Here is a 17,276-nt window from a genome sequence, read left to right on the forward strand (position 1 = left end):
TGGTCAATACAAATGATGGTCAGTATAATTATCAAGTCATGAACTATTACAGTATAAATAAAATTTTACTGAACAAAGCTCCCCATGAGAACAGTATTTTTTTCAAAACTAAAAAACTCAAAATGCACTGTGACAAATTACTATGCACAGCAGATTTTTAAACATTTTATGGATTATAAAGAACTGCAAACGGTCATTATTTGAATGTGCAGCATTAAGTGGTCACATGTACTAAAATAAAAAGCTATTTCAATCATAAACGTCTTAACAGACCGAGTTACATATTGACATAAAACCTCTTTGATATCACAGCACAATTCTTGCATCCATTGAACTTGTGAGTTTGTGGAAAGTTTCTGCTTAGAATAGGATGTCACTAAAGTTTCCCCATCAGTGAAGGCACATGAGGCCAGCCTATGTACTGTGTGTTAACTGAGGCTCTCTGTGCTGTATAGGTTTGGTTCCCACAGAGCATGCTCACAGTGCCATGTCTCATTTTATCAGTCGGAATGCCAGGTGTCAGACAACCCCATGACCTGTGGAGTCCCACGCTAATCATCTCTGCTCCTCTTATAAACCATTTCCCCGCTCTCAAGCGCTGTTCTTTTTTTTTTTTTTTCACCGCTGCTGCTACCAGTTTCACCACGGCCTTCCTGTGCAAGCCGCCTTTCGTTTCCCCGTGTTCTTGTTCACACAGTCGTGAGAGCAATGGAGTGGCAGCTGAGCAGAAAAACACTCAAAGCCCCACTCTCGAAATGTGCTCGCATGAAGCATGTACGCGCACTAACAAAGATGTTGCCGTCATCCTCTGCTATTATTTTCCAAAGACAGCTTCTACAGAGTAATCTCTAAAGCATCTCAAAGAACATCAGCCTGAAGCTCCAGGCGTCGTACTTCGTTCTTGAACAGTTTTTCCGGTTGTATCAGTTCCTCGTCATTTTTGCCCAGACAGAAGCTCCAGCAGCCTAATTAGCTCTGGACATTTCTTGACCTAAATTCTACTGTAATTAAATTAGGTTTTAATAGAAGAAGGATTTCCACTGAATGAGTCCTCTAAAAAAATACATTTGTCTGATAAGGCTTTTTTTTTTTAGCCACCGCATAAAAAAAAAAAAAAAAAAGCAACACATGTAAGATTGGATTCTCTTTCACCTTGTTTTACTGGGTTTGTACCTCATGGGACAGGACGTTGACTCGCTGGTGCAGGTTGCCGTTTTCTGACTGCAGCAGCGCCGTGTCTTTACTCTCAAAGGAGCAGTAGGAGTTGGTGTCCTCCCCAAACTCGCTGATCATTGGGAACTGCAAAGACAAAGACACACCAGACAGTTCATTAATGTTCACGTTCATTTAAACAATATATTGCAGTAAAGACTACAGTGCTGCTTTTCCTGCCACGTTTCAGTAATATGAAGTATTTATTCTACTAGCTTAATGGTAATCTTTTGGACAAAATATCTTGTATCTTCTTCTGAATTCTGACATAATTGGTGAATTTAATCAAGCTGAAAGTTTTGCGGGGTACGTCTCAACCAGTCTCGTGTCTAGAGACTAGACATTTACCCATTTCTCTTTGCACAGTAGCTCACAAGCTCACTCAGATCAGATGGAGATAATTATCTGTGAGCAACAGTTTTCCATCCTTACATGAAATCCTTAATTGGGTTTAGTTATGGACTTTAGCAGAGCCAGGGTAGCAAATGCACATGATTTGATCTAAATCCTTCCATTGCAGCTTTGGCTGCATGTTAAGCTGCTGGAAGACGAACCTTCATCCCACTTCTACAAGGATTGCTCTGTATTTAGCTCCATCCATTTCCCTATCAACTTAGGTAAATCAGCAATCTCCCGAGACAACAAAAGAGCCTCAAGCTCCTTTTGGCTTCCTGTAGCTCAGAAATTAGACTGTGATCCCTTCTGTCAAAACAAGCTTGAGTGTCTTCAGCTACAGCAGCACTGGCCAGTCAATCCACTTTTGAGGATTACTACACATCCATTAGTGAGTGCAACCTGCTTTCGAGCGGCTGTTTATTTCAATCAGGTCGCTTCTGAAAAGTCTAATTTTTTTATTTAAATTAATGAAAAGTGTACTTAAGCTGAGTGAAAGCACAACTGGGAATTATAAGCTGAAGGCTGAAGCAGATTCAATCTAAACTCTAAAGGTTTTACGCTTACAAAACCAAACTCTGGTTGTTAGCAGAGCACTGCGATCCAGACATGCCGGTTATATAACTCAGTGTCGTTCAACCTAAATGAACACATTTCCATTTAGAGTGCCTACCATAAGGGCTTTTCATTTTCTGTGTGAAGTCATTGCCTCGCTGATGCAATGTCTATTTGAGGAGAAAACAACCCTTTTCCATTTAGAAGAGCATCTCTCTTTGCTCGGTTTAACAGTAAATGGGGTAAACATGTGCAGTCGCCCCCGAGGGCCAGAGTTTTCTGACAGCGCTGAGCTTCAGGAACTCTGAACTGGAGAGGAACCTCGCTTCAGCCCATGTTCAAAGCAGCAAGAAGTGTTCCCATCCATCATCGCAGCAGCTGCGCTCTGGAATTTTCTGTTTGCTGCAGCTTTGTTACTAACACGGTTGTCTGAGGCTGAGTGTGTTGAAATTCTTCTCCTCATCGAACCTGGAAAAATGATTAAACATGAGATGTAAGAAAGAACAAGTCTGTCACAGAATCCAGACAGGATGAATACAAGATGAGGTACACTCATCCATCCATCCACTCATCCATCCATCCATCCATCCATCCATCCATCCATCCATCCATCCATCCATCCATCCATCCATCTGTCCATCCGTCCGTCTGTCCATGGTATATCAGAAATCTAAAGGAATATGGTTCACTAATGTGTGTAGCTTGATTTCTTTGATAAAAGGAACTAAAAGCAAATGGTCAAGTAATGGGTTTACAGCGGCAGTATTATGTGTTTTCCAGGGACATATAGTGCCATTTTATAGCACATTCAAGTAACTATGTTACCTTCAGTTGTTATAAAAATGATATATATAACATTTTTATTAGAAGAAATTTGGCTTCATGATTTAATGCCTTGAAATTGGTCTTCCGTCTCTTTAAAAACTCCTGCTCTTTCCGAAACTCCATACTGAAGCTGAGGTCGAAAGTCATCACAACAGCGCTCCTCTATTAACCCTTTAACAAAGGTTTTACCAGCGCTGCATTGAGAAGTAGCTCGTATAATGAGCTCAGCTGATGCAAGGTTCTTCCAGGTGTTTGCTAATTGCTGCTGGTAGTCTGACGGAGCTGCTCTGCTCTGTGAGATGGAAGAGCGGCAGCCAGCAACTTCTGTTCTGAGGAGGACCTGCGCCTCAAAGGTGGCGTTTTCCACAGCTGAATGGTTACTATGGGAGATTAAAGGATTTCTCAAAGATGCAGGAAAGAATCCAGGTATGTTTTTGATGAGGCAATAACATTATAACATAACGTAAAGATCAAAATAGTTAATTTTACATATTACCGTTGTTTTAACTGCAATCATTAGTATTGATGACTGACTTTTGTAAGTGTATTTCTTCCTTTCCTGACTGGCTTGATTACACCAACTGGCTCCACTCTGTTGAGCTGTTATGTTCTTTCAATCTACTGCCAAGTTCCTTTTGAAAAAAAAAAAAAAAAAAAAACCTGGCTTGTTTAAAAAAAAAAAATCTTTCTCAACAATGACTTCCCAGATGATTTTATGTAACAAACCATCTGGAGCGTCCGGAAAATAAATGATGAAGCCAAACTTCACATTTAGGTACATATGAGTCCAGGAATCTTATGATTTTTAATAACTGTGCCCAGTCAGTTTCACTTTAGGTATTAAGTTATTTAAGTCCATTTGTAATTAAAGCAGCAGCTCCTGGTAATTAATATTTGTCTGCATGGTTATATTTTGGGAACTCGCTTGTGTTCTCTTTGGAAAAGTAAAGCCTGCAACAAGATATCTGCTGTTACGTTTGGAGCCCAGAACACAGAAACATCAATGACAACACAGTAAGCACAGCAGTGTGATAGGAAAAACTTGAGGTGGAGGTCGGCTGCAGAGCACCTTGCAGGCAGAGACTGCTGATTGGTTTATTGGTGATTGCTGCTGAGATTAGCTCAGTTCATTGTCAAATACCCCATTCCTTCTGCAGTCAATCATTTGGGGGTAAAAAGTCATTTCTGTAAAAGTCAAAGTAGTAGCAAATTTTCCACCACTTAAGTGAACTGACTGTAGCGCCACCATGTTTACTGTAGACAGATCTTCAACAAGCAGCCCCACAACCAAAACATAATATTTTTTTTACAACACTTGGAGATTCATGTTATCTCTCCTAAAAGATAACACAATGCAAGTTTTTATCTATATGACATGTTAACTTATCTTTCAATAATCTCAATAATAAATTTGTTTTACTATTAAAACAAAAACAGAAACTTTTTACTTAAGAGCCACTTTTTACATGTTTCCACTCATATTTTTTGATTATTCATTTCTGAGATAAGAAGGCTTCACTTCCATCACCACATTCTTTAACTCTAAATCTGAAAAAGGTATCACTATTTCTGGAGGTGTGTTCATTTAAGAATCCATATTAAAATATTAACCCTGTCTTTTAAATTTATTTATGGTGCTGCCGCTCCCTCTATCCGTGACCTCTCAGGTCTTTACACCTCTTGTTGTAGTCTGAGGTCATAGTGGTGCCTCCGACTCCTTTTTAGACAAAATCTTTTAAAACCGAAATGGAAAGTGTTGCCTTTATCTTTGCAATGCATAGATGTCGAATCTTCTGTAAAGCTGTTTTTTTTTGTTATTTTATTCAGTTTGATCTTATAAATAACTTTTATGAACTGCTTGATCTCATAAATGTTTTGTTTTTAGCTCTTCTTCATGCTCTAGTCTCTTATTTGTCTTTTCTAATGCTCTTGTGCAGCATAAATACATTTTACTTGCTTCGTTGATTCAATGTTTGCATTGAGAAATGATTAATTAGTGTGTCAGTAAAGCTACTCGATTCAAAGTACAGTCTGACATGCATGTTTGTTGCAGGTCAGACAGTATGAGATGAGACTTGTTGGTTCGATTAGACGGCAGGTGAGGCAGAAATCCTTCCAGCAGTATCTGAATCGGCATACAGATTAAATCAGCGGAGCTTTAGGGAAAATGAGTGCAAAGAAATTATGTAGGAGGACCGAAAATGAGTAAAAATGGGAAAAGCAGTTGAAAGAAAGATCTACATGGGAGGAGGAATGTGCTGCATGGCACAAAAAAGGATGAAGCACGAGGGAGCAAAAGGAGATAATGGTGTGAGCAGTGAGGGGGAGAGATGAATTGTTGAAATTAAGAACAAAGGAGGATTAGTAGAAGGAGAAAAAAAGAGTATTCCACTAATCATTAGTCTTAGGTTTTCTGCTTATTCTAGGAATTATACAGGAGCAGACATTTCTTATTTTTCCTACTTTAAGGATTTCAACATGGTCTACAGTATAGAGTACGTTAAAGCGGAATCAAAAGAAAGACGCAAAAACATCATTATTGAAACAAATACGCCCAAACAGTCGGTTTAGTATTGGAGAATTTCAAATATGTGCAAATGAAGTTTAAGGAGGAGGAGAGAGTCAGAACTCCTGGATGCTTTTAGCAAGCAGCTGTTCCTGCAGGCTTCAGGCTGCCAAACTGCTGTTGACTCACTCACAGGTGGCCGTTTGCTCAGGGACGGTTCCACAGAGAGGCAGGTGTTGATTTTGGTGGAGGCAGGTGCAGATGTTGGCCATTTGGAGTAGAAGATGTCGCACCTGCAAACGCGCCGATGCAACTCTGCCTTTAGGTTGCAACCAATGTCTTATTTTCATTTCAAAACATACCAATCCCAGAATAAGTATGAACATTTTCTATAGTCTTTAAACCTACTCTCCAGAAATTTCATAAAATTCAATCAAATAAAAATTACCACCAACCAGGAGTCTCTGAGAGGCTCATAAAGCAATGTAGAAGAGTTTTAATTTTATTTTTTCATCAGGTTGTATTTATAGTTTATTTTCAAAAAAGCATTTCTATCCTTTCCAATAACCAACAGAAAAATATTTATTGCCATCACAGCAATAAATCTTCTTTTACCTGCTAACTAGCTTTGTGAGCATTTCCCCTGCTTTTGGAACATTCATCTTTGGTTATGAGCTCCAAGTCTTTGAGATTGGAAAGCCTCCTTGCCATCGCCCTAATCTTAGCTTCCTCCACAGATTCTGTGTCAGCTGTCAGCCTGGACTCTATTTTTTCTATTTGAAACTCTCACCACCTTAATAAAAATGGAAAAAAGGTTGAGTGGCTCTCTAGCCTTGACAGTAAATCAACAGCACAAACCAGGAGTCCTTCTATCTGACACCGACAAGGACAAAAACAACTGTGTTGATTAGTTGCTGCTTTTGTTATTTGTTGTTGTTGGTTAAAGCAGCCAAATGTTGGACTTGAAAATGCTATCACCTTAATTTCGTAGATCTTCAGCTTCCTCTTGATGCTGGTGTTCTCTCGCTCCAGGCTGGCCAGTCTTGTTTTGATTTCCTGATAGGCAGAGATGAGGGTGAAGTGGGATGCGGAGTACACATCGTCGGGCGGAAGAGCCGAGGTCCTCCATGCCATGCTGCCGCAGCCATCCTCTTTTAGGCCTCCCGCGTCGCTGCCTCCTCCTCCCAGCAGCCCGAGCTCCCCACCGCCAAAAAGAGACTGCATCGTTCTGAGCCTCAACCTGAAAGAAAACCACAAATTAATTATTTAAGACTCAGATTTATTTATTTATCTTTATTACATGTATCCCCCAAAATAACTGGAATCGTATGCTGCTGGCAGGCTACACATCCTGAAAGCACCAATCAGCTGCTTCCAAAAAATAAAATCCAAGTTAAACTGTTGGAAATTTGGTGCATCGATTGTAAAATATTCCAACTGAAAATACTAAAACAAAAATTGCAGAATACTTTCAAGCTATAGCTATCAAGTACTGACTGATTATTGTTGGAAGATAATTACACAACAAAAGTCATAACAAAATTTATGTCACTGAAGTTTTCCGGTCAAGAAGAAACTATAGAAGGTAAATAGGTATTAATTAGACTTTAAGGTGGAGAGTCTGAATTGTTCATTGCAGCTGCTTGGTGAGATCCTTTTGATTGCAGCCAGAGCAGCACTGGGGTGGGATGTAGCAACCGCAGTTGAAGAGTGTTTCAATAACTTACTTAAAGCTCTGTCAGCCTGAAGTGGGTGTGATGACATTCCCAGCTTTTGATTTTCTTTTCCAAAGTATCAGAAAATCGATAAAAATTTTTATCAAATGCCAAATAGTGAAGTGAATGAAAACATTTCCCATTTAAAATTCCCAGCATGCCGCACCTCCTTGCAATCCCTGCAACTTTCTCAACCGTGTTTGCACGAGAAACTAGCGCTCGAATCGCAGCTGATATTTTAATCGGAATGATTCAAATTTGAGTTTGGTTCATGTTCGTGTTCCATTTCACAGTGCTTAAAAAAACTTTTCTTAACTTTGACAGCCTGCTCTCCATGAGTGGCATGATGAATGAGCAGTGTAGTTAGCTGATCACGCTACATCACATCTAACCAGTCCTCATGCCCCAAAGACTCTGAGCTGTCAAAAGAAATAAATTGCACCTGTAATGTCACCTCCCTGTTTTAATGCAGCCACAGACGAGAAATGTGCACCAAATTCATACAGGATGTGGCAAGGGGCACTGAGATCTGTCAGTTCATGGACACAGAGGTAGTTACACAAGCTGATTTTTGATGCATATCGGAATAGATGTCATCCTGACTCCCAGCTTTGCCTTGTGAGTCAGCGGTTGCCTACTGAGCTATTTTCATCTACTCCCTTCCTCCACTGTGCTATTTTTCTTACATTTCTAAGAGTGAGGGGAATAAAACCTCGGCCAATCCACATCTCTCTTCCACGCCGGTTTTAGGAGGATGATACAACAGCACTCCCACCCACCCAGGCGCACACACAAACTCATGGCTGTGCACACAAAGCTGCCTGAAACACAGGTGCAGGCAAAAATGCCTCTGTGGTAAACAGGCTGCAGACACATGGTTAATAGTAAAAGTGGTAAAATATTAAGTACTTGTACTCTTCAACAGCGTCACGTTCTCATCTTGTTTTTTGTTGAATTTTTTAGGCTGAAAAATTAAGCAGTTCCATTAACTAGGCCTAATTGATCAATTATTTCCAAACTAAGTCCAAAAATGACGTTTTCTTGCAAAAAGGTAAATAAACTAAATTTAATAGTTCTCCAGTAACTCAGAACTATTACAATGACTAATTTCACCAATTTGTACAGACATGCATAAGCTGAACTACAGACCAGCTGCCAAGTTGCAGTTCAGTCTCCTGCGCTTCAGAGTGTGGTGAAGGGAAGCTGGAATCAAACTTGCAGTTTTCCAACCGCCAAACACCTGCTGTGACTAAATATACACCAACTGGACATAAGAATTTCAAAGAATACTGTTTGCAATACTGTTTAAGACCTCCATAAATATCAAATTAACCTAAACAAATTATATCTGCCCTGTGATTTTGTTTCATATAATGCAGAGGAAATGAGAGTTTAATGATGAAATTTGACCATAAAACTGTTTTATAATCCAGACCCCTGGAGTTGCAATGTGTCTCTCAGTCTGTATGGGTATCAGGACTTGGATGAGGTCCAAAAAGCTCAGCTGGGATGCTGACTTTACCCAATTAAAGTCTGCAAAATTGCTGTGGGAATCAAACACGCCACGAGGGATGTTCAGTAAGATGCACAGCAAAAAGATTTTTCTAACATTAGTACATGAAAAGCACATAAGCAGGAAGGCACACAAATCAGCAGAAGCCATGTTTTTTTAAATATACAGCAGAACTAAAATATCAATGCCTAAAACACCACAAGAAGAAAAATATTATATTATACTATTAAAATAATTTCTTGCATTTTACCCAATCTTTTTCAGAGTACGTTACACTTTCATTTTCAAGTGTCAACTATACCATTGTGTCTCTGGTTGTATGTTGAGTTGAGTACAGTTTTACACATATTGTCTGCGTTAGACCTCTCTGCAACTTTGACTCTGACCTGGGTTCTATTTTTGTTAAGATTCATGATGCTGTGTTTGTTCATTAACCCCTCTAAAAACTCCTGGATTTATACAGAGATTAAATTCCACACAAGTTTTTTATTATTATTATTTATTAATTAGATTATTTCTGAAATCAGCTGGTGCATAAATTGACAATTTGGCAAACATTAAAGCTTAAATTCTAAAAGAGCAAAAATTAGATCAATCGTGGATGCTAAAATCCGAATGAAAATGAACACATCTCACTCTCTTTGCTACCATCCATCGGTAAGGACAACATTGTGTAGGCTGATGGATGTGGCTGCATTTGCTTAACAAAAGACAAGGACAAAGGAATATTCATGCTTGTGCTTCTCTAAATTAACATACATAATTTACCCCACACAGTGCAGTTCGCGCACACTCACACAGCTTAACTTTCTGGCTGCACATCACTGTTACCCCTTACCCTCGGATTCAGAGTCAAAACTTCCACCTTTATTTTTAAGTCACAAAAGGTAGAGGGCCACCCTTTGTGAGACTGAAAGTGCAGCATAGATTAATCGTTAACAGAAGATTCAGAGGGTGAGATTGGTGCCTTTGTGATTGTTTATTCCTTGGGCCCACACATCACACCCTTTTTTGTCCTCAGAGACTGCCTCTCTGCATGCTCCCTCTTAGTCGTCCCTCTTAGTCCTTGTTTCCCTTCTCTTTAGAGACCACCCCTCCCCTCCTTCTGTGATATTGTCTGCAGTACCGAAAGGACCTTCTACCGCTGCTGTGCTTTGTGTAAATGGAAAGTCGAAGGAGCCTTGAACTGCGTAGGTAACGCCAAGCAGTTAATGCGCTCGGCATTCGCAGTTCTGTGGTTTCAGTGAGATCTCCCGTGGTCACTTTGTGCGAATCTGGAAAAGCCGGACAAAGCCTGACATTTTCCTCCAACACGGCTCAGTTCTATATTAAATGTGTTTCTTAAACTGAGAAGAAGAAAATCTGTTACCATCTATTTTAATGAAGTCGTCGTCCTATAATTACTATTTATATATTTCTTACATATACACACATTTATTGGCACCCCTGACGTAGCTGCGTACTTTTCTCTTTTTTTATTACAGTAGCATTTTCTCACTGTAAGAAGACCCAGTGCAGTACTGTAGTTTCTCAGATTAATGTAAGAAGAGGGAAGGCTAGTGAAAGTCAAGCGTAAGAACTATGACTTGGCCCACATTCTGGCTTTAATGAGTTGTGAACAGTATGTAGATCCAGGATATTGAAAAACAGCATCATTATCCTTTTTAGACCAGAGCAAAACATGCAGCGACAAACAGCTCTGCAATGCTGCTACTTTGTCCTTGCAGTGATTTGGTCATTGACGTGCACATCCTCACGCCTGCGTCCACGAACGCAAAAACTTAGGAGTCACGTCATACCTGCTGGCAGGTTAATTGGCTCCTATATGCCGTGCCTTCCAGCTTTGGCATTGTTTGCTGTGAGAGACGGAGGAAGCAGGGTTTCTGGACTGAAACTATGAGTTATGGGAGCAATTGGCAGATCAGAAAGGGAATACCACCTCTCTGCCCTGGTCTCGCCATTCACAAGCATACTGTCCGAGTCAGAGGTGCCAAATGTCCAGCCTGCTGTGGGGATCGCGGGATGACACAGAGAGGAGGTGGACAGTGCCAGACGGAGAGAACGTATGGCATCAAAGGAGAAAAAGGATATAAATGGGAGAGCACCAAAAAAGTATATATATATATATATATATACACATTTCATTGCCACTACAAACAGAAAAAGACACAAAGTTCAAGTATCAAGTGACAACAGTACTTTAATATAATAACACACATAATCAAATCACTGGCTGAATAAGATTGTTCGCTGAATCCCATTGGGATTAAATGCATTAAATAAATGAGTGCACAGAAGGAGATGATGGCATTCACAAAATTAAAAACCAAAGACTTTCCCTCCTCAGAATAGGGTTTTGTCTCTGTCAGTTATCTGAGTAATAATGTATTTCAAGTTACCGTCTGTCTTTTCCTGGCTCTTGTTTGAGGTTTATGCTAGATTGGACATAAAATTATAACTTAATATTTACTCACACAACATTTTCCACATGCAAGACAAACAAAAGCACCAATTAGACTTTTACTGTAACATTTTTATCGGTGTTCTTTGAGGTCTATACTGTAGTTTCTTTGATTGAGGAACTAATTTTAACTACAAACACTCCCAAAATTTAAAGATCATTTACATTTAACCCTAAGCATTTGTTCATAACTGTTACCCAGATGCACCTTCACAAATATTCAAAAGGTGGCTATAAAGGAGGGGAGTTGGCTGATAATTTTTTAAAGGCACATGCATTTATTCCGAAGAAGAGTGGTGAGCCTGAAATGTTACCTGGAGTTCATCACCAAATATAAATGCTCAAAATACCAGTGAAAACCTTCGTCAGCAATTGCAAGAAATGCTAAACTGTTTTAATGCCAAAAAAGATTTCACATTGATTATAATTGCATAACAAATTTTGAAAATGTTATATAATATATAGAAAAATTTAGTGTTTATGGATTGAAGTTTGGTATTTTTGTCCCTAAATACATTAATGTTATTAATGTTGTATATCTATTTATTTAGGTATTGATTTCAAATCTACTCTAATGCCTTTTACTAAAGTCTTATCATAGCAAATGAACTACAGCCAGATAAATAAATAACATGGAAGGAGGACAGAGAACTAAAGCAATATCTGGTATTTTTGTGCTCAGGAGTTTTATTAAACCTAAAAATAATACTAAACAGCAAAAACATGAATCTTCTCAGATTTTTTTCCAGCTCCATGAGAAATTTTTTTTTTTTTTTTTTTTTTCAAAACTTTGCCTGAGTTGCTCATCTCTGTTGCTTAATTAGTAAACCTCGTGTGGCTGTGGTCCAGGCTTTGCACTTTAACACAACGTCTAATAGGTTCTTGCATCAGGGCCATCACTCATAAGACAGAAAACAGACTTGAAGGAGAGCAGCTAATTAGAGTGAGAGCATCGCCATCATTAGACAAACAAAGGTGCTTAAAATTGCGATGTCTCCACTTTAAAATAACACATTCTAATCAGAATCAGGATTCTGTTGCCGACTTCCAAATGCTAATAAAATATTATTCAGCTGGTTGATTCTGGTTGTGCTTTAATGACAGCTTAACAGACATACTTGTTTCATAACAGTGACAGTATAATCTTTTGTGCTCTACCTTAATTGAAAAAAAAAAAGTTTTGAACATCAGAGTGTGGCTACCTATAATCAGACATGTAGGTTGACTAAAATGTTCTCACTCGTCTAAGTTGCCGTCAGCCATTGCAGCATTCTGGATAACAGAGCTTAATAGCAGTGGGCTGTGTTTCAAGGCTCCTTGGTATAAAACAGTGGACGGACTTCTCTGATTGTTCTCTGACCTCAGAGAAATGGTAAACGAAGGCATGAACCTGATGCACTGAACATGTCGAAGAGGAGTTGATATGACATGCACACTCAAACGGTACATACAAAAATAATCCACAGGCATTGTTGAGCACTGACAAGGATATATTAGACTGTTTCTGACATTAATAAAAATTGGGTACATTTATAAGGGTAATTGCACGTAAATTGAACATTATGTCTTCATTGTGCTAAATCCTCCGTCTCTTTTCGGTCCTGATGGAATCTCTCCTCCTGCTCATCACTCATTGATCCCAGACTCTCAGGAAACCGATCCATATGTGAGAACAAGTCATGCATTTTGATGCTCATGTTGCCTCTGTAGCTCAGAAACTTGACCTGATTGAGAAAAGCCAATGTGATTTTTGGATTCAGCACATTAAAAATGACCCTAAAACAGTTGAAAAGCCCAGACATTTCTTTTGGCTGCTAATGAGTGTTAATTAATATCTTCTATGGTTTGTTCTTGTAGTTTATGGGTTAGACGGAGCTTTCAGTTTAAATAGTTTTAGAGGGAGGAAACAAGTAGCTTTTGCTTGGCTCTCAAGATCAGTCTGACTGCTGTCTTCTCCGGGTAAGGTACTGACTGCAATGCCATACAACCGCACTTAAAAGCATGTACTCTCATTTAAAGACAGAAATGTAGTATGTGCTAAAACACATACAAAACAGCCTGGGTCCCAGCTGCCACAATACACACCCACACACACTCACAGGGGAACACACAGTAAAAAGTGCTTATGCAGCCTGTCAGCGCAGCAGAAAAACACCACCTCTAACAAATGCCGTGCTGTGCTGTGCCATGCTGCTCCATGATTCATCACCAGGGGAATCAGCTGTGCACGCAGGTGGCCATAAACGTCCATGCGTTTGTGCGTGTGTGAGAGAGAGAGGCAGCTGCCATTTGGGAGATTGATGGCAGGGGCAGGAGGGAGACAATGAGTTATGTTGCTGTATTTTTTTTCCCCCTCAACTCAGAGTTTTCTGTCTTTTTAATCTCTCTTTCCCCTCCTTCACCAAAGCTCCCCTAATCTTTATTTTTTGCGGATGCTGAAGTTAAACGTCAACTCCTCCAGCCTGTTTTTTCCACCATCATGCTGTCTTCCTTTCCCATCGTTCTCCCTGACATTCATCCATCTTGCCTTTCACCCGCCAAGTTCATCACATCCCCCCTACCTCTCTCTCTACCTCTCTCTCTCTATTTGCTGGAGGGAAGAAAGTCTATCTTGACTTTGAATGAGAACTTTACCCACAAAAGACATTAATCCCCTCATTATTGGATTCTCTTGCTCTGAAAATGAGATAAAGCTGCGCTAAGCTGCAGCCCAGAAGCACAGAAAATAAATCTTTTTGATAAAAATTAATTTTATTTGCCAACAATTAAAAAAGTGAATCATGGCTGCAAACACAATCACAAACACAACTGGAGGAAAAATTAAGTGTTCTCATACTTTGTTGACTTGGGTGAGCTAAAGCTGGATGACTCACAAGAACCTGTGTGTTTCCCGGTGAAACAAAGACTATAATTTGGTCTCAGTCGGCGAAAAGAGCATTAAGGAAGACAAGCGCAATGCTTTCTCTCGCTGCACACTCGGCTCGCCAGGAGGCTACAGTGAAAGATGGCTGTTGCGTGCAGATGAGATGCACAATATGATGAAGAGAAAAATGTGGCTGAGTAGTGGAGACAGTTAGCCCGGAAGTCATACAGACATCATCGGCTCTAATAACTGTTTTTACTACTTTGCGAACCAAATGATTAAGTGAAACAGAAATGATAATGAGTCCGCTGAGAATGCGAAAATGACTCCACTGTTTCAACTTCATCTCGAGACACTTTTTGTTGTTGTTTGTGCGTATTAAGTTGACTGGGAATGATACAGGCTCCGTCTGAAGGCAGCATAGGGCAGGAGATAAACAAACCTGATGGAACGGAGGTGAACAAACTGCACTTCAGCAATTTTCAGGGTCAAACAGGTTTGTGTGTGACCCTAAGGGAAGCAAAGGGAACAACTCCAGCTGAGTTGTGGAGGAAGCTGAGAAAGCTGAGGGAAATACCAACAGTAAGCACCTAAAAAAAAATGGCGTTCATTCAGCTTATGAAACTTTTTCAAATGTTGTCACTTTGCAATCTCAAACTTGCATGCTAATGGAGTTAACATGGATAATCATAGATTCTCTACTGGATTTGTGTCTGGACTTTGACCAGCCCATTCTAGCACATAAATATCTACATCTAGATATATGCTTAGGGTCTGCAAAGACTCTGAGCATAGACTCTGAGCTCCGTTTGGCCATTCACGCGACACAAATCCAGGTGGGCCAGATCCCTCACACATGCAGGCTTTGAAAAATCCTTCGCGGAGGGATGAAAGCGGATGTGGGGTGAAGCTCCTCGGGTTCAGCATACAGTATCAAACATAAAATGAATGTCAGGGCACTCCTACAGGGTTAAGCACATCAGCGGCTTGTGATGCCTAATCAGCGTTGTTCTATTTTCAAATAGCATCACCGCTGAAGTAACTACCCAAGGGGAAAGTCTAGAGATCTTTTCTGTCTCAGCGAACGTCTTGCCATTTTCTTGTGAGAAATGAAGTGGTTCAAATATGCAGCTTCACAGAGTCAGTGTCTGTGTGCTTCTGCCTTAAATCCCCCAGGCAGCTGGCTGCACAGACCATCTGTAATTGCTATATTAGAAACTTGAGCCACAAAGCCAGTTTACGCTTACACAAGTCAGCTGATGCAAGACTGAGACTCTCTCATTGGACCCACTTGGTCTCTTTCACAAATCACACGGAAATGGCAAAAACGTTTTTGAACTCAGCCTTGATGTATTTTATGAAAGAAGCTCATGTTTCACCAAGAAGACGTTGTGTTCAAGGACTAGGGCTACGCAAATAGTATTTGCATGTACAGGAAAAAAAAACTGCCTGTTCTTTATAAGGGCAGATTTTTTTTGGCAAACATGAATGATAATTGTCCTGTCCAATAGATTGTCGCTTCTGGGCTGTGGATCTCTGCAGCTCCTCCAGAGTAAACGTGGACCTCTGGGGCCGCCCCTCTGATAAATCCTCTCCTTGTGATGCTTTATGCTACAAAAAACACTTTACACATTCACTAGCATCCAGTGAAAAAGATATTAAACCATAGGAACAGTATGTTCATGTTTGAACATATGATGGAATGGATAGTCTGCCCTTTTTCTCTCAGAAATAGATGGAAATATGCCAGCATATAAGAACTACCACTTTATTCTGCCAGTTGTTTAGCAACAATATAACGTCTACAGTAGTCTGTACAGTAGAAGGGGGAAAAAAACCTTCCCTTCTTGTTTTGCCTGTGACTCACAACCCAGTGCAGTATCTGTGATGCAGGTGTAGCTAATAAAAGATACCATTCAGCACACGCTCTGCCAATAGCGCCTGAGCTGCATGTTCAACATAGGAAGCCACACCTAGAGTCTCTGCACTGCTCTTAATGTCGATAAGTAAACAAAATAATGGAGGTTTATCAGTTACATGACACCAAAACAGGGGACAATATAAGGAAGAAGCAGAATCTGCACCAAAATTGGTTATATTGACATCAAGAAAAGAAAGATGAATAAATGTGAATTTTCATGACAGCATTGGGAAATATTTCAGTCTTTCTCATCTTCTAACTTGAAGGCCACATTCTGCCTGCATACTGATAAACTGTTTAGAAATTTGTCAAGACATTAGTTGCCCAAATAAGATTTAACAGACATCCTCCATTTTCTTTTTTTTTTGCAAAAAATCTTGTGGAAAGTGGAAATACTCTAAAAATCCTGCACTCTCACACATAAGGGCAATAATCAGTTACCAGATAACTTACACATATTTTGGGACTGATGGAAATGGTCAGGATTCTCAGAGAGAACCCACATATAATATGGAGAACATTGAAGCTCCACAGAAACTAGATGACATTTAGACTGGAATCCTTCCAGCTGTTAGGCAACAATCAAAAGGTCAACATGGACTGCATTACAAGGGAAAAACTACTGTTGCAAGTTTGATTTATTGAAAAACATCAATTAGTATAAAGGTTGACCTTTAATATCAGGTTCCCATTGTAGAATTTCCTCTGCGTTGAAAGAATCCTTTGTGCAAGAAAATCTTGGGTTGTGAGTTTTGTCTCTTTCTAGATTTCAGCTTCTTCACTCTCATCATCCGTCCCCGATTCTTAGAGTTCAAATGCTACATCAAGCTTTCCATTCATTGTTGCCATGATGGCTCACTTACCTATCTGAGACTTCTAGCTTCTACTAAGTCCTACATCATACAGTGTAAAATGAAACATGAATGCGTGTGCATGATTATTTGTCCAGCATGTCTCTGTGTTGTCCTGTGAAAGACTGACAAACTGTCCAAGGGCTTGACTTTACAGAAGAAGCTCAAGACTAACAAAAAGCACATAATTGGCAAATTAAGTGTGTGTAAAGACACAGAATAAAAACAAGAATAGCAGTAGAACAGCCATGAAAAAAGAACAAGGATGCTTATGTGAGTCGAGGCATTTCATTGAACCACCCCTCTGCTATATCTGAATTACACAACGGGTTTAATTCCAGCCTCCATTATTTGAGGAAATTAAGATCACTGCCAGCTTAAGACAGTAAATAAAAGCAAATGTTTAATTGGCTCTCAGAGCTGATATGATGATCTTACGTTGATGATTAATTAATGAAGCC

General features: G+C 39.7%; 1 protein-coding gene across 2 annotated transcripts in view; it reads right to left on the reverse strand.

Moving 5' to 3' along the window:
- tbkbp1 (TBK1 binding protein 1) overlaps positions 1 to 17,276 on the reverse strand; it is a 59,245-nt gene that overhangs the window by 25,650 nt on the left and 16,319 nt on the right. For both annotated transcript variants that reach the window (XM_044103188.1, XM_044103189.1), the window contains 2 exons: positions 6,470 to 6,731; positions 1,174 to 1,299 (listed from right to left, as the gene is read on the reverse strand). In XM_044103188.1, the coding sequence (XP_043959123.1) occupies positions 1,174 to 1,299; positions 6,470 to 6,715 (372 nt within the window). In that variant the 5' untranslated portion in view covers positions 6,716 to 6,731. The remainder of the gene's footprint in view (positions 1 to 1,173; positions 1,300 to 6,469; positions 6,732 to 17,276) is intronic.

Source organism: Gambusia affinis, linkage group LG20 (genome assembly GCF_019740435.1).
Source record: "Gambusia affinis linkage group LG20, SWU_Gaff_1.0, whole genome shotgun sequence".
In the NCBI taxonomy this organism is placed as follows: domain Eukaryota; kingdom Metazoa; phylum Chordata; class Actinopteri; order Cyprinodontiformes; family Poeciliidae; genus Gambusia; species Gambusia affinis.